The sequence below is a fragment of the Podarcis tiliguerta genome (assembly GCF_965153285.1).
Source record: "Podarcis tiliguerta genome assembly, chromosome: 1".
In the NCBI taxonomy this organism is placed as follows: Eukaryota; Metazoa; Chordata; class Lepidosauria; order Squamata; family Lacertidae; genus Podarcis; species Podarcis tiliguerta.
The window spans coordinates 13,843,861-13,867,965 of NC_139534.1; the positions used below are offsets into that span (position 1 = coordinate 13,843,861).

Sequence of the window (24,105 nt, forward strand, 5' to 3'; positions counted from 1 at the left end):
CAGCCCAGAGTGGCTGGGGAAACCCAGCCAGATGGGCAGGGTACAAATAAATTATTATTATTATTATTATTATTATTATTATCATCATCATCATCATCATCATCATCAAAAAATGCTCTTCCTCTTCTCCATCTTCTTCTCCACCTTCTTCCCCATCTTCTATTTAACACAATGTGGTTTTGACTACTGGAGGAAGAGAGTAATGTAAACCTTTTGTGGCTTAGGGAAACTGTTCTATGAAAGTCTTACAGACAAATGAAGCTCCTAAGGTCTTTGCATTTTCCAGAAAGAGGCAGTGTAGGCTTTCTGTATTAACCGAAGAAAGATAGGTAATCAAGAAGAAAGTTATAGCAACTTAGGCAAGTATGCGCAGAGTGAGAAAGGTGAATCTTGGAAATGTTGAAAAGGAAGTTGCCGTTGTCTGAAGTTCAGTATGGGGGAAAATCAGAACTCTTTGAAGGGATGTCGGCAGCATAATTGCAGAGACCAGATTATGCCGTGAGATGCCAGCAGTGTAAAAATAGATTGGATAGATGAGAAAATTAGAGCACTGAGAAAGGGGATGTAAAACAAGACGGGCAAAGTGCCTAGGACTGGGCAGGGAAGATTCAAAAGCAGAGCTGTCCAACTCAAAAAGAGACAGAGAATGAGCATTTTGAGAGTTAGGAAAAGAACTCAAAGATGAGACAGCCTTGTTCTGTCTAAGGAGAAGGAGGATTTCAAATGTTAAGCACCTCTATTAAGTTATCTGTTGGCCGAGAAGCTTCCTGCATATTGACTTTCAACACCCCACTTGAGTTTAAATAGTTTTCATTTGCCATGTTGAGGCTTTATGTATGGACAAGTTTAAGTCCTCTCCACTTGAAATACTGATAACTGCTCTTGATAAGTGTTCCATTTTTAAAAGGTTAATCGTAGTTACTCCATTCCTCCAAACCCTCGTTATCCCTGACTTCTTTATTTTCTAATATCTTAACAGATAACAAATTGTATACAGTCTTCAACGTCTTCGAGGATGATTCCACCTGCTGGACATATCACGACGGGGTTTTGTCTCTAAAAGTGTCGAGGAAAGGAGCGGTGATTAGTACTTTGGATGCTGACTGGCTAGAGTTAACCACGTTTTATTACAAACAAGGGTTGTCCTTAATTGACTCATTCGTACACTGGGAGGCTTCTAAAGGTAACTGTAATTATACCATTCGTCTCTTTGCACCTGAAAAAGACGATACAGTGGTGCCTCGCAAGACGAAAAGAATCCGTTCCGTGAGTCTCTTCGTCTAGCGGTTTTTTCGTCTTGCGAAGCAAGCCCATTAGCCGATTAGCGCTATTAGCGGTTTAGCGGCTATTAGCGGCTATTAAAGGCTTAAGGGATTAGCGGATTAGCTGCTAAAAGGCTATTAGCAGCTTAGTGCCTTAGAAAAAGGGGGTGGGGAGTGGAAAAAAACCCCCAGGAATCGCAAGACATTTTCGTCTTGCGAAGCAAGCCCATAGAGAAATTCGTCCTGCGAAGCACCTCCAAAACGGAAAACCCTTTCGTCTAGCGGGTTTTCCGTCTTGCGAGGCATTCGTCTTGCGGGGCACCACTGTAATAGTATTATTTATTTCAGAACAGTAAAGGACCTAGATAATGTAGTGGCTTCTCTTACTTAATCAATGTTGTACAATAAGAGTAGGAAGGATGAAAAGATTATTGTGAGGGAAGACACAAATAGTAGAGAAATATTCAGCAATTTTTTCAGCAAGTATTATTTTTCTAACAACATTAATTTTTCTTACAGAATTAGATGGCAAAAAGTAGGGGTGTTTGTGAGTGAACTGACCTGATTCACAACTCCTAAACTAATACACGGATAGGAACACAGTTGTCTTTCGTTTTTCTGAATTTTGTGATACCATTCATAGCTCTAATAATGCATCAAAATGCATATAAAAATGTGTCTTTTAGGATACCCTATTTGATATGGATGTTTCTGAAGGAGGAGAATAGCACATAATTGGTTACTTATGTGATTGGAAGTTCAGGCTTCAGTGTGATTGTTTGGTAACTGAAAAGCTTCAAGTTCTTTAAAGTAGCATGCTAATTTTTCGCCCAATATTCATTTATTTACTGTTACTATCACTGTTTGTGATAGCTGGGTATGAATGGAACAAAGGGCATCAAGAACAGTTTCTTTGTGTGAGGTCTCTTCTCTGAAGAGCTGCTTCTAACAAACATTTCACACAGTCCTTGTATGGAAGATATTCAAGTGAGAAGCATTAATAGCTAAATGATAACATTAAGAAAACCTCTTAAGTGAGTAATTTTATGCCTGCTTAGTGCTTTATATTTTACACATTAACATAAAGTATATGTAAACAAACAATAACGTGGTTCATTTGAGAGGTCTTCTTAATGTTATCATTTGGCTATTAATGTTCATTTTAATGCTTTCCATAACTGATTTTCCCTGTATGGAAAATAGTTGAACATAAACAATTTTAATATGGCAATTAGATATATTTATTAAAATGTTTTTATTCCTTTATCTTTGGAAACTAAACCTTTCTAGATTTTGTTTTAGTATGTCGTGGGTGATTGACTGTGTTTGGCATTTACAGAGAAAAGTACATACAGTATAGTAACGTAGCAGATCGTGGAATTAAGTGTGGGGACTCCACAAGTTGCTAGCGCCATTACTTGGAAGTAGCAAATGATGCCCTGGGTTGATCTGTAGGGAAAATGTGTCATCTCCCTTTCTCAAAAGGACCTCTAAATTGGTCATGTGTTAAGAGAGAGAAGGAAGAGTGTGCTCCCAATGTCTCACACTGATGATGTCACTTCTGGGCACACTTAATTCTGCAGCATACTTCACAGTGATGATAATGTGTGAGGGTGTGACATCCTGGTATATGCAGGTGGCGCTGTGGTCTAAACCACTGAGCCTCTTGGACTTGCCAGTCGGAAGGTTAGCGGTTCGAATCCCCGCGACAGGGTGAGCTCCCATTGCTCTGTCCCAGCTCCTGCCAACCTAGCAGTTCGAAAGCACGCCAGTGCAAGTAGATAAATAGGTACCACTGTGGCGGGAAGGTAAATTGTGTTTCCATGCGCTCTGGTTTCCATCATGGTGTTCTATTGCGCCAGAAGTGGTTTAGTCATGCTGGCCACTTGACCCGGAAAGCTGTCTGTGGACAGACACCGGCTGTCTCGGCCTGAAAGCGAGATGAGCGCCACAACCCCATAGTCGCCTTGGACAGGATTCAACCATCCAGTGGTCCTTAATATCCTAAGAAGTGTGAGAGAGAGAAGCAGGCAGGCAGAGATCATCTGAACATTATACAGCTACAACAGATCGGAGGACAACAGTTCAGGCACTGTTTCTCTCTCTTTAGCTCTCTCACACACACCCTTATATCTAGCACATGCAACGTGCCAGGAATCAGGTACAGTGGTACCTCAGGTTACATACGCTTCAGGTTACAGACTCCGCTAACCCAGAAATAGTGCTTCAGGTTAAGTACTTTGCTTCAGGATGAGAACAGAAATCGTGCTTTGGCCACACGGCGGCAGCAGGAGGCCCCATTAGCTAAAGTGGTGCTTCAGGTTAAGAACAGTTTCAGGTTAAGTACGGACCTCCGGAACGAATTAAGTACTTAACCTGAGGTACCACTGTACCTCCTTTTTACAGGCTCTTTAGGAGAGGGAAATGACATATTTCTTCTACACAGTAATTCCATACCAGGTGTTGTTGTTTTTTTGGTGTGTGTGTGTGTGTGTGTGTGTGTGTGTGTGTGTGTGATCTCTCGTGGATAATAGCACTAGAAGCTGGTGCAATCCACACTTGATTCCATGATCAGTTTAGTTAGTAAAGGTGACATTATTTTTCTCTGTAGACTCCAAACACAGAAGAGTGCTGACATGCTAAGACAGAATAGGAAGAAAACACCCTAATTTGAATGAAATAAAAAGCAGCTACAGTAATGATATATTTCTTAACAATTCAATCATTTACTTCCTTCTTTTCTTGTTTCCCCAGCTGACTACTTGCCCAAATCATTAGAAGGCTTATTTATATATGAAGAAGAAGGCACAGGAGTGCCGGGTTCAAACAGGAAGGGAAATGATGCCATTGTTGTAGAACAATGGACTGTAATTGAGGTAAATGTCTTGTTTTTGTTTTTATGTATGCAAGTTAGTCTCAAAGGTTTGTTTGTCTCCTGATTCAGAATGATATTGATTACAAATTTAGTTCAAATTAGTAAATCATTATAAGCCAGTCTGTAAAATGGGTGCAACTGAGTTGGAAAACCCAATTACTATATTTTCTTGTAAACGCTCTTAACTAATACATAAATATTACTAAGGAAATATTGATAGTGTAGCTGTTGGTCGGGCCTTTAAGGTTACATACCGATTCAAACTTTTGAGGCACACACTAGCAGATCGTAGTATCTGCTACTTAAAAAACATCGTAGCAGATTATTTCATTCAGCAAGAAGCCTCTGAATAAATATCAGGAGCTTGCCGCAGTTGTATATTGCGATTTCTGCGTCACACATTCTTATTTGAACATTCCGTGCAAAATATGCCTGGCAGACAAACTTGAAAAACCACACATAGGTTTGGGTTGATGTTTGGTTTGGGCCAAAGAAATTAGCCACTGTACTGCTGACAGTATATATGTGGTGGCAGCTTCTACTGGAAAAACTGAACCTCTTGTTGAAATGATGGAAATGGTTTCTAGGAAATGACGAAGCACAATTAGCTGACTCGTTAAGTTCCCCAATCAAGGTGGCCTCTCAAAAATGTGTTTGCCTTTGAAATATTTTTTCCCCACCCCGCTTTGGGGATGAGGGCAGCTTTTCTAACCACTAGGCATTCTACTTTTAAATTACACTGCATTTCAAAAATCCTTAATTTTGGAAGGGTAAGCCTTTTTTTAAAAAAAAAAAGTAAGGGGAATTAGTGCATAAAATAAGTACCGTATTTTTCACTCTATAAGACGCAGCAGACCACAAGACGCATCAAGTTTTTGTAGGAGGAAAACAAGAAAAAAAATATTCTGAATCTCAGAAACCAGAACAGCAAGAGGGATTGCTGCGCAGTGAAAGCAGCAATCCCTCTTGCTGTTCTGGATTCTGGGATAGCTGCGCAGCCTGCATTCGCTGCATAAGACGCACACACACATTTCCCCTTACTTTTTAGGAGGGGAAAGGTGAGTCTTATAGAGCAAAAAATACGGTATCTAGTAAAGTAGTTCTGTTAGCACAGGGGCTTTTGGCTGAGCAACTGAGCTTCCTCTCCCCGTGTGCCTCCTGCACACCCCATAAATCTGTTCTCCCTCCTGAGTAAATTTGAAGTATGGGGACATGCAGAGACAGGAAGTTCCATTGTGTAAAAGGAAATCCTAGAGCTCGCAGAACTACTTCAGAACTACTTTCTTGTATTATACCACCCAATGGCTCAATTCTGATGACCATGCATTCAAACAGAAGGAAGAAGCAGCAAACTTAACTTTTCATTTTAAACATGGCTTGTTTCCTCATCAGCAAAAATGGCTTTGGCAGAATATCCAGATTTCTCCCACACACAATTGCTATGTTTGATCAGCATTAATTAAGAAAGCAGAATCACAGACTCATAATTTCCTTGTTTGCTCTCAGTTCAGCGACAGAGTTAAAGGTCAATCAGGCACATAACATCCTTTTCCCTTTTCTTTTTGCTTCTGTCATGGGAGGAAGGGCAGGGCATACATTGAAGTTAAAGTAATAATATAGTAAAGTAATTATAATAACAAATAACAACTGGGTATGGGGGAAAGAGGGGAGATGAAATTTATATGTGAGAATAACATGCAAATCAAATCCAATGTACGTTTACCAAGTTTGAATAGCTAAATAACCAAGAATAGCCAAATAGCATAAACAGACTTTGCCAGTAATTGTCTGAGATATCTAACTTCTCAGGTTTAGCAGAGTTAATTGTGTTGAGCCAATAATGCCATTTTTCAGAGTTCATCTGCCTGCCACGCACATTCTTTTTCAGTCATGGGATTAATTAGGCATTAGAACTGCTGTGCCCTTCCTGATGAGGGGGCAAATGCCCCCGCCTCCTATCAGGAACTGGAATCTAGCCTGTACCCTGCTTTGGCAAATGGGGATGCTGGCTGGGACTTGGGCTGCGCCAGGGGGCGGAGCTGGCAGAGCGGGTAGGTTTCCCTCGGATCTGTCCATTTAACCAGCCCCTACCTGGGGCTCTACCTGTTCGTTCCCTCGCCGATTTTCCCGACCCACCCACCCTCAGTTTTTAGCTGATAGTCAATAATAATCATAATAATACAGTGGTACCTCGGGTTACATATGCTTCCAGAGGTCTGTTCTTAACCTGAAAGTGTTCTTAACCTGAAGCACCACTTTAGGTATGGAATTACTGTGTAGAAGAAATATGTCATTTCCCTCTCCTAAAGAGCCTGTAAAAAGGAGGTACAGTGGTACCTCAGGTTAAGTACTTAATTCGTTCCGGAGGTCCGTACTTAACCTGAAACTGTTCTTAACTTGAAGCACCACTTTAGCTAATGGGGCCTCCTGCTGCTGCTGCGCTGCCAGAGCACAATTTCTGTTCTCATCCTGAAGCAAAGTTCTTAACCCAAGGTACTACTTCTGGGTTAGCGGAGTCTGTAACCTGAAGCGTATGTAACCCGAGGTACCACTGTATTTGGCTTGTGGAAATGCTTGCTTCTCTCCCCAAATATACTAATGCCTCTGGTTTTTTTTTTTATATAGGGCAGTGAAATCAAAACGGATTATGGTCCTTTGCTACACACCTTGGCTGAGTTCGGCTGGCTTTTAACGTGTGTGCTGCCTACTCCAATCATCCGACTGGACAGGTAGATGAAAACGGTGCCTTTCTCTCCCTAGTGCATGGCAGCCCGACTTGCGGGGACACAGTGGTGTAGCGTGGGGGGTGCAGGGGGGGCCGGCCGCACCGGGCGCAACATCGGGGGGGGGGGCGCTCGCACTCGCAGCTCTCTGCCCCTACCTGGCTCACTCTCTCTCTCTCACTGCAGTGCTGGCTGTGCGAATCCGATCCGAGCCGCCGGGTCGCCGCCCACTGTGGAGGGGAGGGTGCCAGGCATGCGGTGCGGTGCGGAGAGAGAGCGAGGGACTATCTGGGGAGGGACAGTGCAGCGGGGGGGGGCGCAAATTACTTGCCTTGCCCCGGGTTAGGGGGCGCAAATTACTTGCCTTGCCCCGGGTGCTGGCAACCCACGCTACGCCACTGCGGGGACCTACCTGCTCCTGACAACACACGGGGTCTGAAGTGATGCCACCTGGCAGGCAGGGCTTCTGCTTTCACCTGAGCAGCTCTGCCTCAGAGGCACAGTTCTCCAGAAGCGCCAATCAAGGGCTTTCAAATGAGTCACACGCACACCCAAAATTAAAATGCTGAGCAGGGTCTCCGTCCCTCTTGACTATAATAATAATAATTTATTATTTATACCCCACCCATCTGGCTGAGTCTCCCCAGCCACTCTGGGCGGCTCCCAATCAAATGTTAAAAACAGTACAGCGTTAAATATTAAAAACTTCCCTAAACAGGGCTACCTTCAGATGTCTTTTAAAGATAGGATAGCTGCTTATTTCCTTCACATCTGAAGGGAGGGTGTTCCACAGGGTGGGGGCCACTACCGAGAAGGCCCTCTGCCTGGTTCCCTGAAACCTCACTTCTCGCAATGAGGGAACCACCAGAAGGCCCTCAGTGCTGGATCTCAGTGTCCGGGCTGAACGATGGGGGTGGAGACGCTCCTTCAGGTATACAGGGCCGAGGCCGTTTAGGGCTTTAAAGGTCAGCACCAACACTTTGAATTGTGCTCGGAAACATACTGGGAGCCAATGCAGATCTCTCAGGATCGGTGTTATGTGGTCCCGGCGGCCACTCCCAGTCACCAGTCTAGCTGCCGCATTCTGGATTAATTGTATTCCAGGTCACCTTCAAAGGTAGCCCCATGTAGACTGCATTGCAGTAGTCCAAGCGGGAGATAACTGGAGCATGCACCACTCTGGCGAGACAGTCTGCGGGCAGGTAGGGTCTTAGCCTGCGTCCCAGATGGAGCTGGTAGACAGCCGCCCTGGACACAGAATTAACCTGTGCCTCCATGGACAGCTGTGAGTCCAGAATGACTCCCAGGCTGCGCACCTGGTCCTTCAGCGGCACAGTTACCCCATTCAGGACCAGGGAATCCCCCACAGCTGCCCACCCCCTTTCCCCCCAAAACAGTACTTCTGTCTTGTCAGGTTTCAACCTCAATCTGTTAGCCGCCATCCATCCTCCAACCGCCTCCAGACACACAGTTAACCAAGTCAGCCGGAGGAGGGAGGTTCCTCAGTTCTGTTTGTAAGCAGCAGCTGTTGGGTTTCTTACCTCATTGTGAGGGTCTCCAGCTGTTTTTGGACTGCAACTCCCATCATCCCTAGCTAGCAGGACTAGTGGTCAGGGGTGATGGGAATTGTAGTCCAGAAACAGCTGGAGACCCAAGTTCGGGGATCCCTGAATTAGAACAATTATGGTATCCCTCTTCTGTGATAGATTCAAATAGGAGTGACCGTTTCACCATAATTACAAAGGCTACCAACTACTTCACCAGAGTTTGTTGCTTGAGAAGGAAAACTGTCCGCGTAATTTTGGTGGTGGGTGGAGTAGCTCAGGAACGGATCCAAGCAAATGCGTATTTTTTCCAAGGGAGTTGACCTAGTTTCTGAATCAATTCTTCTTTTTAAGTGGAAAAGCAGCGCTAGTGTTCTAGATAGTGTTGATAAAATACTCGAGTGCAGGGGGTTTTTTTCTAAGGGAGAAGAGTACATTGTTGTCCCAGAAAAGAAAAACAGAAGCAACTGAGATTTGGGAGTTCCCTGTTTTGTTTTTTTTTAAATTGTAGCTTGAAAATCTCCATCAAGACAAGCTCTGATTAAAAATCTGTCCTGAAATATTTGGTGGGGTTTTTTAAAACAGGAGAAGAATCACGATTTTGTTTTTCTTTTTGTCCCATAGTTTCATTCTGAATATTTTCTGCACTTTTGTTGTGGAAAATAAATTGGGGATTTTATTTATTTATTTATTTATTTATTTATTTCCCACCCATCTGGCTGGGCTGCTAGTCATACAACTGAATCACAAAAACTGTTACGCAGTAGTGAGACATCTGTCAAAAGACATTCATTTTAGCATGAACATGGTATTGCTGTTGTCTGAATATGCTCATTCTTTTCTGATCAACTGAAACCTTTAGAGCAGCATCGCATTTGCTATTCTTCAGGATCTGAAATGATCAAGTAGGAAAAACCAGCAGAAGGGAAATTGTCCCAAATTGCTTTCCATCAACATCCTTGCGGATTTTAACCACAACAAGCGTTTAAAGGCAAACAGGAAACGGGCTCCTGGCTTGATTGCCTGTAGAAGGGAAGTGGGGCATCATAAGCAGAGACGGGGAGGTAGAGGAAGTCGGAAATATTACATAACTAGCCAACTCTTGCAGACAATAATATGTAGGTTATTGAGTGGTATGATTTATCATGTGCTAATACTGAATGAGCACTGTTTCTGAACCATGATGGGTATGATTGTGGAAATAAAGGTAGAAAATTAAGGGAATATTCCAGACATCGGTAGACTAAGGAATCTACACCAGATGGTGGGATGCAGACGTGCATTATTGAAATATACTCAGAGTCGAGAGTGGATTTCATGCTCTTTATTCGGCTCATAGTGGTGAGGAGGAATGAAAGTTTCCCCAAAGTATCTGCTTTATATACATTGTTTACACAATGGGCTGCACGTGACTGGCTAATTCCGGGATTCTCCCGTAGGCCAATCAGGTTGCGGATTCACTTCCATCTGGAGCTGGATTGGGTGGCTCCTGCAGACCAATCATACTGCTGCATTGTTCTAGGACCAATCAGACTGCTGCATTTTGGATCTGTAGTGGTTCTAGGGGTTGCTCGTGCGTAAGCCGGTGCAAACACCTGGCTGGGTTGCCTGAGTGAACCTTTTCTGTCCGGACAGCCTCTCACCCGTGGCTGTCTCAATCGCTGGCAGAATCTGTCAGTGGGCGTTTCTTAAACTTCTTCCAACAAAGAAGCTCTTTGACGCCTAGTCTTCTCCTACTCTCTCTGCGCGAAAGCCTTCTGCGCAAGGAGGGCGTAGGCAGCGGAGGACCTGTACTCTCCCCGCTGGTCCCCGGCAAGGAGTCATGGGACCGAATCGCCACTTCCCCCATCTGCCCCCCCTTCTCCACTGGTGCTACGCTGATTCTCTTCCCCAGAAGATGGGCTGCCTCTCCCAATCCCGGGACGCTCTCTGGAATCCCTCTGGATTTTGCTCTCTCCCTCCGGCACTGATGGCAGTTCCCTGACAGGATCCTATTCAACTCAGTACATAACAATTATCAACAGCACATGCAGCCAACCTCACAGAATTGTAGAGTTGAAGGGGAACACAGGGGTCATCTAGACCAACCGCCTGCAATCCAGGAATCTCAACTAAAGCATCTTCAGATGTCTTCTAAAGATTGTATAGTTACTTATCTCCTTGACATCTGCTGGGAGGGTGTTCCACAGGGCGAGTGCCACTACCAAGAAGGCCCTCTGCCTGGGTCCCTGTAACTTTACTTCTCGCAATGAGGGAACCACCAGAAGGCCCTTGGAGCTGGACCTCAGTGTCCGGGCTGAACGATGGGGGTGGAGACTCTCTTTGAGGATGAATGGAGCCGTTCAGGGCTTTAAAGGTCAGCACCAACACTTTGAATTATGCTTGGAAACATACTAGGAGCCAATGCAGATCTCTCAGGACTGGTGTTATGTGGTCTTGGCGGCCACTCCCAGTCACCGGCCTAGCTGCCGCGTTCTGGATTAGCTGTAGTTTCCGGGTCACCTTCCAAGGTAGCCCCACGTAGAGCACATTGCAGTAGTCCAAGCTGGAGATAACCAGAGTGTGCACCACTCTGGAGAGACAGTATTCATGTGAGATGTTTTAATTGCTTTCAAACTGTTGTAACTCATCCTGGGACTTCATGGTGAAAGGCAGGCAAGTAATCTCAATAATAAACAACAGTAATAGGAACAATAACAGCTACTCTTAAATAGAAGGGCTCCAATCCAACAAAGTGTGCATATAGACTTCTTGTAGTAATACACTGTTTGACAGTAAAGACTAAATGGGGGCCTCCTCCTTTACTGACTAGCAATTCCAGTTGCTGTTTGCATAGCCCAGGATGTTAGATCAGGTGGGCGAATCACACACCTTGCACGTGAATTCCTCATCTTGCTAGGGTTCAATCTAAGGAAGTTAGATTGGCTTCAACCAGAGGCAGGGCCTTTTCAACTCTGGCTCCGGCCTGGTGGAACGCTCTGCCTCATGAGACCAGGGCCCTGCAGGATCTGATTTCTTTCCGCAGGGCCTGTAAGACAGAGTTGTTCCGCCTGGCCTTTGGCTTGGAGCCAATTTGATTCCCTCCCTCTCTTTCTTTTTTCCTTTCCTTCTCCTCCTGCGATGAGGCTACATTTTAATATTTTAAGGTTTCAATATTTTAATGTTGTATTTTAATCTTGTTTTTAAGTTGTAATCATTCAACTTGTTTTTATTATTGCTTGTAAGCCGCTCTGAGCCTGGCCTTGGCTGGGGAGGGCGGGGTATAAATAAAAATTATTATTATTATTATTATTATTATTCATCCAAATGTCTGCTTCTGGCACACACATATGTGAGTTGGAGTGCTGGCGTAATGCCTGGCAAAACCATTACATGATTTATATTCAAAATTTCAGTGTTATGTCCTTCAACTGATAAATCATTTCCACTGGCATCTATTCTGCAAAGTAAACATAGCAACAACATCATTAAAAATAGGCAGACAGAGGAAATGCCACATTAATTAGTATTTGTCTGATGGGTTTTATGCTGTCTTTCACATGGCGGATTTCCTTAAGAATGCAAATCACATGTCTGAATACAGAACAGCATATTCTGCAGTCTACAGTTCTCTTACCCTCCCTACCCCCCGCCACTGACTTTGAACTCTTAACATCAGAACTCCTGTTGAATCTTAATAACTTTTAGTATCCCAGTGTCTTGTACCTTTCGGTGCTAAATGTAAGGACAGAGCTGTTGTTTTCCCCAAATCAGCTGGCGCAGTGCTCTGTGCAGAGAATTAAATCAGGGAATGCCTACCTAAAATAATAAATAAAAATGGGAAATTATGGGTTGGTTCCTAAGACACAAGAGCAGAGTTCTACTCACATAACAGGCCTTTCCTGCTAAGTCCCTCTGGGCACTCTGAAAATCAACTCGTGAGGCTCAGGGTATCAGAGATGGAACCAGGGGGACTGTACCTTTTTTGAACAGGTGCCTTACTCACGGTAACCTTTGGATCCAGCCATATGTATAAACTTCTCCGTGCAACTACTAGAGTAAAAGCAGTCACACACTTGAGAATAAATAAAACAGTGAAAGAAGCACTCATTAGCTTCCCTCTGCAGCTTTCGTTTTCACACTCATATTCTACCAATTAACAGTTTTTTGCAGACTGCCAAGCCATCCCACCAAGTGATGATGCAATTGCACTGCTTTGAAAAGGTGTGAATCTCCAGTAACTTAGCAGTAAGAACAACAAAAGAGTCTTGTGGCACCTTAAAGGCACCTTATGTTCACGGACCACAGTCCACTTATATCTTCTTCCTTTTTTTGGGTGAAGCAAATGAGAGCAGAAGGAGCTCCCCTGACTTGAAGACTTTTGGGTCTGGCTGAGCTGTAATAATAATAATAATAATAATAATAATAATTTATTATTTGTACCCTGCCCATCTGGCTGGGTCTCCCCAGCCACTCTGGGCAGCTTCCAACAAAGATTAAAAATACATTAAAATGTCGCACATTAAAAACTTCCCTGAACAGGACTGCCTTCAGATGTCTTCTAAATGTCAGGTAGCTGTTTATCTCTTTGACATCTGATAGGAGGGCGTTCCACAGGGCTGGTGCCACTACCAAGAAGGCCCTCTGCCTGGTTGCCTGTAGCTTTGTTTCTCACAGTGAGGGAACTGCCAGAAGGCCCTCAGCACTGGACCTCAGTGTCCGGGCTGAACGATGGAGGTGGAGACGCTCCTTCAGGTATACTGAGCTGAGGCCATTTAGGGCTTTAAAGGTCAGCACCAACACTTTGAATTGTGCTCGGAAATGTACTGTGAGCCAATGTAGGCATTTCATTTTTCTCGTTGCTGGATTGATAGACATATAGACTATCTGCTGCTGTTATTTTTAACTTGTTTTTATTAAGGGTTGTATCCATTGGTGCCCTTCCACAACCAAATTCTTCCCTTCACAGTCTTTGCTAACAGGACAGGAAGAGCAATGATTATTGCCATTCCTTCCTTCCTTCTGCCGCAGCCCACAACCACCATCTTCCATACCAGAATCGTACAATTGTAGATTTGGAAGGGACCCTGAGGATCATCTAGTCCAACCCCCTGCAACCTTGGCGTCATGAGCATCACATTCTAACCCACTGAGCTACCCGGTCCCAGAATATGGGAAGCAGATTTTCAGGGAACTGTGCAGGGGAGGGAAATTGGCAAAAAAAGCCCCTCTCCTCCTCTTGCAGGGGATGCAGGTGGCGCTGTGGGTTAAACCACAGAGCCTAGGACTTGCCGATCAGAAGGTCAGCGGTTCGAATCCCCGCAACGGGGTGAGCTCCCGTTGCTCGGTCCCTGCTCCTGCCAACCTAGCAGTTCGAAAGCACGTCAAAGTGCAAGTAGATAAATAGGTACTGCTCTGGCGGGAAGGTAAACGGGATTTCCGTGTGCTGCTCTGGTTCACCAGAAGCGGCTTAGTCATGCTGGCCACATGACCCGGAAGCTGTACGCCGGCTCCCTCGGCCAATAAAGCAAGATGAGTGCCGCAACCCCAGAGTCGGCCACGACTGGACCTAATGGTCAGGGGTCCCTTTACCTTTACCTTTTACCTCCTCTTGCAGAGTCATCCTGGATCAAAAGTCTTCCTGCGAAAAGAAGAGCACCAGCAAATTTAGCCCCAAGAAGTGTGCAACATCCCTCTTTAAAAATAATTAAATGTCTAATCCCATATATATAAAAACCAACATAGCCCCAGCAATTAATTCATTTCTAATTACTTCTTTCTCTATAAAATATAATGAAATAGGAAGCACATCCCTCTGGCCATGACTGCGGCTCCCTAAGCCTGTTTTTCAGTCAACTTTCTTTCCCAGGATACTGCAAGAGAAGCCTGTTCTGCCCTCAACAAACTTGTAACAGCTATCAGCTTCAACAAATGAACTAAATATACCCTTCAAAGCAGCCAAATTAAAGGAAAAAAACACAACGGTTAGGAAGGCGATAAACAGTGCTAGAAAGGTAAACTAATTGCAGTGGCGTGCTATCTCCTCGTCAGCCTAAGTTATGCATTCTTTGGCAAAGGCGTAAAAGAGAAAGAGGGGTGTGTGAGAGAGAGATTTAACTTATAAAAGAAACTCCCTTTTAATGCACTTTCCCTCCCTCATTGAAATTCAGTAGAAATTCCACCATCACTCAACTCAGTTGTGAATTAAAGTAAGCCCCTGGACATTGTCGTGTTCAGCATTTTAATAAGCCCAGACATCACACATGTTAAATTTGCTTCCAGTCTAAGTAGCACTCACTTGCTTCCTTGTTAAAATCAAAGTTTTGCCATTGTCAAACTATTTTAATTATTCCATGCCTTTGTTCAGGAGGGTACACAGCAAAGGAAATGCCTCGTTGCCAGACAAATTCCTGGAATCCTGCACATTTTTTTACCTATCAGGAAGGTTTGCATATAATATAATAAGTTTCTTCCTTCTCCCCCTCTCACCTCCCTAGTCTTTCCTAGTGGAATCTTTGGAGTTACCGTATTTTTCGCTCTATAGGACGCACTTTTTCCCCTCCAAAAATTAAGGGGAAATGTGTGTGTGTCCTATGGGGCGAATGCAGGCTCTTTGGCTTCAGCAATAGCAATGCGAAGCCTCCGAAGCGCAGAGGGAGCGCTCCCTCCACGCTCCGGAGGCTTCGCGTTGCTTTCACTGAAGCCTGGAGAGCGAGAGGGGTTGGTGTGCACTGACCCCTCTCGCTCTCCAGACTTCAGGGATGGCCGCCTGAAGTTCCCGCTGCACTCCACAGGCGTCAGGTTCCTTTTGCTGAAGCCAGGAGAGCAAGACTCTCCTGGCTTCAGCAGAGAGGGAGAGCTGCACAGCACCCCTTCAGCCAAGCGGGAGGAGAAATGGAAGGGGCTCCGTTTCTCCTGCCGCTTTGCTGAAGGGGTGTTGAACAGAGAGGGGGAGAATTTTTTTTTCTTGTTCTCCCTCTCTAAAACAAGGTGCGTCCTATGGTCGGGTGCGTCCTATAGAGCGAAAAACACAGTATTTCAATAGCCTGAACACTGGCTCCTTAGGCACATACTAGTATGTGGTGGTACTTAATGCCAATTGACATGTTTCACAGAAGATGCATGTATCAACCTTCCAGTGTATACACATGTCTGTGTATGCATTGTTTTTAATTAAAAGTAGCAGGGCTGCAAATTTGATGGGAAGAGTTGGTCCCCGCCCCCCCCTCAAAAAAACTCCCAAACAGCTTTTTAATTGCTCTTCTTGCAGGACCAGAGACATCACCCATTAACTCAGCAGGGCAGCGTAAGAAGATGTAGGAAGCTCAGAAGTAATAACCAGCAATAGCAAAGGGAAATGGAAATGAGCTAAAGAGAGTGGAAATGAAGGGGAAGAGACAGGTTCAGATTGTTCGATGGGTTAGGAGGCCCAATAACTGCGCTGCGTGAAACTATCTTAATAAAATAAACTGCTTATATTTGGAGCCCTTCCAGACAGCCTGTTTACGGAGGATTCATTCTGATTTACCTAATGGTCAGGGGTGCCATCGGGTGGGGGGGCTGAGGCCCCCCAAAAGATTTCAAAGAAGGGTTTGGGTTTTGCCGCGGCTGGGTGCACACAGTTGCTGGTGGTTATGTCATAATAATAATAATATTAATAATAATAATAATAATAATAATAATAATAATAATAATAATAATAATGTGTTTTTTATACCCCGCCCATCTGGCTGGGTTTCCCCAGCCACTCTGGGCGGCTTCCAACAAAACACTAAAATACATTAATGCATCAAACATTAAAAGCTTCCCTAAACAGGGCTGCCTTCAGATGTCTTCTAAAAGTTTGGTAGTTATTTTTCTCTTTGACATATGGTGGAAGGGCGTTCCACAGGGCGGGTGCCACTACCGAGAAGGCCCTCTGCCTGGTTCCCTGTAACTTGGCTTCTCGCAGCGAGGGAACTGCCAGAAGGCCCTCAGTGCTGGACCTCAGTGTCTGGGCAGAACAATGGAGGTGGAGACGCTCCTTCAGGTATCCTGGGCCGAGGCCGTTTAGGGCTTTAAAGGTCCGCACCAACACTTTGAATTGGGCTCAGAAACGTACTGGGAGCCAGTGCAGGTCTTTGAAGACTGGCGTTATATGGTCTCGGCGGCTGCTCCCAGTCACCAGTCTAGCTGCCGCATTCAAGCGAAAGATAACTCAAGCACGCACCACTCTGGTGAGACAGTCTGCTGGCATGTAGGGTCTCAGCCTGCGTACCAGGTGGAGCTGATAAACATCTGCCCTGGACACATAATTGACCTGCACCTCCATGGACAACTGTGAGTCCAGAATGACTCGCAGGCTGCGCACCTGCTCCTTCAGGGGCACAGTTACCCCATTCAGGACCAGGGAATCCTCCACACCCGCCCGCCTCCTTTCCCCCAAAAACAGTACTTCTGTCTTGTCAGGATTCAACCTTTTGGAAGTGGATGTGATAGACCAGAGATGTCCAACAGGTCGATCACAATCTGCTGGTAGATTCCTGTGAGGTTTCGGTAGATCGCGCTGGATCTCTGGATCCCTTTCCTTAGGGCCGCTAAAATTTACTCCTTCCCTGCCGCCTCACCCCGCCCTCCATTGTTGTTTGATCTCTGGAAGGGAAGATGGAGCTTTCTCTGCGCTGCTGTTTTCATCCATAGCGATCTTTTTGTGAGTGACTTTACCCCTTTGTCCCTTGCCTTTAACCCCCCCCCCCAACGGAAGGTTAACCCCCCAAAAAAGCTTTTTTTAAACCCCTAAAAAACAGGGCTTTTCTCCTCCCTAAAAAAGCTCAGCAACTTTGAGCTGAACCCCCCAAAATGGAGGTAGATTACTGCCAGTTTTTAATTCTGAAAGTAGATCGCAGTCTCTTGAGAGTTGGCCACCCCTGGGCAGTGGACTGAGTGGTGATAAAAATGACGACGATAAAAATAATAAAGGAAGATCGTACAGTGTGTCTTAATTTTCTTAATGCAGGGAAAGTCAGCACAAGCAGTCCAACCATATCCAGTCATCTTTCTGTGACAAGGCTTTGTGCCTTGAACAGCTGTGATTTGCATGCGGAAATTCAGCAGTTCTGTCGCCACGTCAGGAAGAGATGCACCTGTTGGATTTTATCAAGCAGCTGTTAAAGGCACAGAACATTTGTCAAGGGGGGGGAAAAGGTAGCGACTCCAGGCCATAGCTGTCAACTTTTTCCCTTTGGTTGCAAGGAATCCTATTCGGAATAAGGGAATTTCCCTTAAAAAAAGGGAAAGGTTGACAGCTATGCTCCGGACATAACAGACCAGAGCCTTGTCTGGATTGTTCCTTCAAGATGCAATCTGTCCCTGTCCAACAATCACGGCTTCCCCCATAAACAGATGGTGATCCAGGATTTAATCTAACATGAAACATTTTAAAGAAATAGATTGAAATTGTTTTCAATACTTCTAGATAGTTCACTGAAAACAAGATTTCTCTTTGAGTTTTAGCTAATTTTAGTTGCATCAAGGCCTAACAAGTCTAAAACATTTAGACTTTGATGCAACTGAATGTAGTTGTGACGTGATTCAGTTCATTTGAAATCAGTGATGCAAGTTAATGGCGACTGAATTAAATCCTGTTGCTTTCAGTGGTGCTGCAGCTGTGCACCTACCTATCTGAAAAAGTAAGAGTTGTTCAACAGTGGAACGGTCTCCATCGGGAGCTTGTGGACTGTCCTTCATTGGAGGTTTTTAAGCAGAGGTTGGATAGCCATCTGTCATGGATGCCTTAGGTGAAATTCTTTCATTGCAGGGTTTGGACTAGATGATCCCTGGGGTCACTTCCAGCTCTAGGGTTCCATGAAATACTGTTGTTGTTGTTGTTTAGTCATTTAGTCGTGTCCGACTCTTCGTGACCCCATGGACCAGAGCACGCCAGGCACTCCTGTCTTCCACTGCCTCCCGCAGTTTGGTCAAACTCATGCTGGTAGCTTCGAGAACACTGTCCCACCATCTCGTCCTCTGTCGTCCCCTTCTCCTTGTGCCCTCCATCTTTCTCAACATCAGGGTCTTTTCCAGTGAGTCTTCTCTTCTCATGAGGTGGCCAAAGTATTGGAGCCTCAGCTTCAGGATCTGTCCTTCCAGTGAGCACTCAGGGCTGATTTCCTTCAGAATGGATCGGTTTGATCTTCTTGCAGTCCATGGGACTCTCAAGAGTCTCCTCCAGCACCATAATTCAAAAGCATCAATTCTTCAGCGATCAGCCTTCTTTATGGTCCAGCTCTCACTTCCATACTCGGCATAGTTCATAGCTTCTCTGAGTTATTCAAGCCCCTTCGCCACGGCAAGGCAGTGATGCATGAAGGGGATGGAATACTGTATCTTCATGCCTTTCCACCCCCCAAAACCAGCTTCGGTCCGAATTGAGAAAAAGAATAACCTCACCTTGTTCCAAGCTAGTAGTGTTGCGAAGATTGTGATCAAAATGGGGCCATTGTGAAATAACAGAAGTATCAGTATGGTTGGGGGAATCCCAAGATTTGCAGAAGTACAAAAATATCTTCACACACACACACACACACACACACACAAGATCAGACTGGTGTAAGGAAGCTAGCAACAGTGCAATGAGGAATGGTGGAATGTAGACTGTCAGCTGGAAAAGAGAAATGGAAAGAGCGTGGGAATCCCAGATTGGAGAGACTAGCTGTCTAGAGTCCTGAACAGGAGCACATTTTACATGCGGATCCTTTTGGAATGAAAGGGCAGGGTAGAAACCAGTTAATTAACCGAATATTGAGATAAGGTGATTCTTTATTTACTAGTGTTTTTGCTTTTGTTTGTAAATGCAACTGTCTTGTTAAAACCAAGGAGGAAAATGCACAGACAATACATTTGAAATCTACGTTTGCAAGCGAGTTCTCGATGGAGGCTGCAATGTCGTAGGAGATGCTTTCACACCAAGGGGAAAGCCTATAAAGGACTGGCCGCAAGCCAGAACAAAAGTTGATATGTTTATGAAGCCCTGTTGGTTTCAGTGAGATTCATGGCTGTTGTCTACGGTCATTGCTATCAAGTTTTGTTAATACTGCTGATGGGATTGTGAAATCACAGGAGTGATTTTATGACCTGTTCTTCTTACGTTCTACTTCTGCTTTCGTCTTTCTTCCTTATGTGACGCTTTGCTTCTTCTAACATCCTGACACCTCTTTCTTATTTAAGCCTCAAATAATCTAACAGCATAATCTCAACACGGTCTACTGAGAAGTCCTATTATATTGCAGTTTTATGTTGCAAACTGCCCCAATATCTATGGGTATAGGGCTGTATACTAACTAAATCAATCAATCAATCAATCAATCAATCAGTAGGGCTTGCTCTCAGGAGGTGAGGGAGTAAGCACTACTGAATTCAGTGGTATTTATTAGTGCAGGTGTTCCATTTGTACGCCACCATTTTCCTCCAAGAGGCTCAAGGTGTGACATACATAGTTCTGCCTTTTTTCATTTAATTCCCACATAAACCCTGTAAAGTAGTTTACCCTGTGAGAGGCAATAACTGGCCCAAGGTCACTAAAGGACATTCTGGTCTCCCAGATCTTAAAGGTAAAGGGACCCCTGACTGTTAGGTCCAGTCGTGGCCGACTCTGGGGTTGCGGCGCTCATCTCGCTTTATTGGCCAAGGGAGCCGGCCTACAGCTTCCGGGTCATGTGGCCAGCATGACTAAGCCGCTTCTGGCAAACCAGAGCAGCGCACGGAAACGCCGTTTACCTTCCAGCTGGAGCGGTACCTATTTATCTACTTGCACTTTGACATGCTTTCGAACTGCTAGGCTGGCAGGAGCAGGGACCAAGCAACGGGAGCTCACCCCGTCACAGAGATTTGAACCGCCGACCTTCTGATTGGCAAGTCCTAGGCTCTGTGGTTTAACCCACAGCACCACCCGTGTCCCTCCCAGATCTTAGTCATACTCTAACCACTACGCAACGCTGCCTATCTGTCTACTTCTAAATGCTTAAAATTGCATTGTTCGTCTGATTCTTCAGCTCTGCATCCTTTTTCTTTGACTGCTTCCATTCCTTTCCATAAGAAGTTCAACTTCCGTCGCCCACTTTTAGAGACACAACCCCCATTTTTCTCTGCAATCTCTTGCTGCTATTTTTATTATGCTCACTTGCCTTTCATCCTGAGTATTGTGCCCCTTTGCTCTATCCCCCCTCCAATCCCAACCAGCTCTTTCTCGCTTCCTCTTCAATTGCCACCCTTCCCCCTCTTTCCTTTACATTTCCTTGACTGCTGGTCTGTAGGCAAGGCCACAGCTTCCTTAATCACTAATACAGAAGCTGGTTTTCCTGTAGGAATCCAATAAAAATACTGTTCTGTATCATCAAAGATGCTAAAATTATACCTCCTGCAGAAGATATACCGTATTTTTCGCTCTATAGGACACACTTTTTTCCCCCTCCAAAAATTAAGGGGGAATGTGTGTGCGTCCTATGGAGCGAATGCAGGCTCCTTGGCTTCAGCGATAGCAACGTGAAGTCTCCAAAGCGCAGAGGGAGCGCTCCCTCCACGCTCCGGAGGTTTCGCGTTGCTTTCGCTGAAGCCTGGAGAGCGAGAGGGGTCGGTGCACACCGACCCCTCTCGCTCTCCAGGCTTCAGGGATAGACGCCTGAAGCCTTCGGAGCACAGTGCAAGTTCCCGCTGCGCTCCGCAGGCTTCAGGTTCCTTTTGCTGAAGCCAGGAGAGCAAGACTCTCCTGGCTTCAGCAGAGAGGGAGAGCTGCGCAGTGCCCCTTCAGCCAAGCGGGGGGAGAAATGGAAGGGGCTCCGTTTCTCCTGCCACTTCGCTGAAGGGGCGCTGAGCAGAGAGGGGGATAATTTTTTTTCTTGTTCTCCTCCTCTAAAACAAGGTGCGTCCCATGGTCGGGTACGTCCAATAGAGTGAAAATTATGGTAAACATTTGAAGATTGCCTGACTTAATCCAGCCAAAGCTTAACAATTTGAATTGATTTCAGAGTCTTCCTTTCTCGATGAAATGAATTGAACTTTGAAGTGATTGACTTGACCTGGCTGTGTACACATTAATGTTTACTCCATCTCAAGCGCACTCCCACCGCTGGCATTTGAAGCCAAGTAATGCGGGTGGCGCTGTGGTCTAAACCACAGAGCCTAGGGCTTGCCGATCAGAAGGTCGGCAGTTTGAATCCCCACGACGGGGTGAGCTCCCGTTCCTCGTTCCCTGCTCCTGCCAACCTAGCAGTTCGAAAGCACGTCAAAGTGCAAGTAGATAAATAGGTACCGCTCTGGCGGGAAGGTAAACGGCGTTTCCATGCGCTGCTCTGGTTCGCCAGAAGCGGCTTAGTCATGCTGGCCACATGACCCGGAAGCTGTATGCCGGCTCCCTCAGCCAATAAAGAGAGATGAGCGCCACAACCCCAGAGTCGTCCGCAACTGGACAATGGTTGGGGTCCCTTTACCTTTACCTATGCATGACATAAGACACTGTCCCTAGGTATCCTGCAGTTTCTTGAAAAAATACTCCTGTTTCATGTGCTTCCATCTGATTAGAAAACGGAAGCCATGGTTGAGCTGAGGTGTGTACATTGCAGGCAGTTGTCGCACATGCTCAGATGACCGCTTCCATGAATTGGGAGTTTGGTGCAGGGAAACAAATCAGGTAATGGGCATAAAGTGAAGGCATTGCTGCCCCTTTTCAGGTGTCTGCAACAACACAAAAATGTGACTTGAAATGCAACAGGGGATAACGGCCTTGCTGCATTTTAAGCCGCAAATTTGTACGCAGCCTGGGTCGTGCGCTATCTTTGCAAGGGCTGAGTTTAGTATCATAATGGCACATTGTGCATCAGCAGCGTAGCTAGCTGCTTGGGTGCCTGGGCAGCGTGGAGCATGCTGGCAACTGAGCCACTACGTCGCTCCCAGGAGAGACGCATGGCTCGGGCACAGTGCAGGCCCCGCGGTAAGGGCTGCCCCAGTGCCGCCCCCCCCCCCAGCTATGCCTCTGTTATGCATTTATATAAGTTGCAGAAGAAGAAGAGGAGTTTGGATTTGATATCCCGCTTTATCACTACCCAAAGGAGTCTCAAAGCGGATAACATTCTCCTTTCCCTTCCTCCCCCACAACAAACACTCTGTGAGGTGAGTGGGGCTGAGAGACTTGAGAGAAGTGTGACTAGCCCAAGGTCACCCAGCAGCTGCATGTGGAGGAGCGGAGACGCGAACCCGGTTCCCCAGATTATGAGACTACAGCTCTTAACCTCTACACCACACTGGCTCTCCTGCAGGAATGGGGTGGGCCAAATTGTTTCCCTCCTTTCCAGTCCCTAAGGGGGAAAGGTAATAGGGTTCACAGCAGCTGGCGGTTTCGTTTCATTCCACTTTTAGTTTGCATAACCGCCTTTCCATATTACTCTATGCAAGGCGGTTTACAAGCTGAAGAAACAACAAATATCACACACCTTATAACAATCTGATCCATTTATTTTGGTTTTTATATTCTGCTGGAAGCCACCTGGAATGTCTGGGGGAAACCGAGCCAGATGGGCGGAGTATAAATAACTATTATTATTATTGCTGTTATTATTATTATTATTATTATTATTATTATTATTATTATTATCCAGTGCAAAACATAAGTTAAAAATAATCAACTTACATCAAATAAAGTAATATTCAATAATCCGTTATTGCGCAATGAAATTAAGTATCAGCCAACAATAATTAAAAATAAGTTCACTCTTAACAATTACAGTTACTGATTATAAAACTGTAATCAATAATCTAGGCTATGTGGGAATAGAGGAAGCTGCTTTATACTCAGTCGGACCATTTGTCCATCTACTCCAGTATTGTCTACACAGACTGGCAGCAGCAACTTTCCAGGGTTTCAGGTAGGGGACATTGCCTGGAGTTGCCAGGCATTGAACCTGAGACCTCCTGGCTCCAAAACATCTGCTCTGCCCCTGAGCTGTGGCCCTTCCCCTGAAGGAGCGTCTCCACCCCCATCATTCAGCCCGGACACTGAGGTCCGGCTCCGAGGGCCTTCTTGCAGTTCCCTCCCTGTGAGAAGTGAGGTTACAGGGAACCAGGCAGAGGGCCTTCTCAGTAGTGGCGCCCGCCCTGTGGAACGCCCTCCCACCAGATTTCAAGGAAATAAAGAACTATCTGACTTTTAGAAGACATCTGAAGGGAGCCCTGTTTAGGGAAGTTTTTAATGTCTGATGTTTTATCGTGTTTGTAATATTCTGTTGGGAGCTGCCCAGAGTGGCTGGGGAAACCCAGCCAGATGGGCGGGGTATAAGTAATATATTATTATTATATGTAGGAACCCCATGCAAAATGCACATCAGCGTGTAGGTATTTCCATTAACACTTTACTAACCCCGCCTCTCCTCTCTCTTTGACATGCTGCTAGAAAGTGAATCACCAAAGGGTAAGCTGAATTGTGCAGTATGCAAATTTCCACAAGGACCTTCCTGTGTTTCTCGTCTTTTGGGGGGTCAACTCAGCTTCACTCAAGCCAGGCCTGGAAGGGGTGCTTGGAGCCAGAATCTTTAAATATGGTGGACTGGACTGTCTTAATTAAATGCATAGTGCCCTTGCTGAGGAAAACATTGCTTTGCGTATATTGATGGAGAACAGAAGCGACATGATTTTGGTCACAGCAATTCACAAAGTGTGTTGCTGTTTGTCTTAAGCCCATTTCTGTGCTCAAATAG

At 45.3% G+C, this 24,105-nt stretch overlaps 1 protein-coding gene across 2 annotated transcripts in view; it reads left to right on the top strand.

The window, feature by feature from the left end:
• RFTN2 (raftlin family member 2) overlaps nucleotides 1-24,105 on the top strand; it is a 53,486-nt gene that overhangs the window by 16,595 nt on the left and 12,786 nt on the right. For both annotated transcript variants that reach the window (XM_083410314.1, XM_083410315.1), the window contains exons 5-7: nucleotides 980-1,183; nucleotides 4,017-4,138; nucleotides 6,763-6,866. In XM_083410314.1, coding sequence (XP_083266440.1) covers nucleotides 980-1,183; nucleotides 4,017-4,138; nucleotides 6,763-6,866 — 430 coding nt within the window. The remainder of the gene's footprint in view (nucleotides 1-979; nucleotides 1,184-4,016; nucleotides 4,139-6,762; nucleotides 6,867-24,105) is intronic.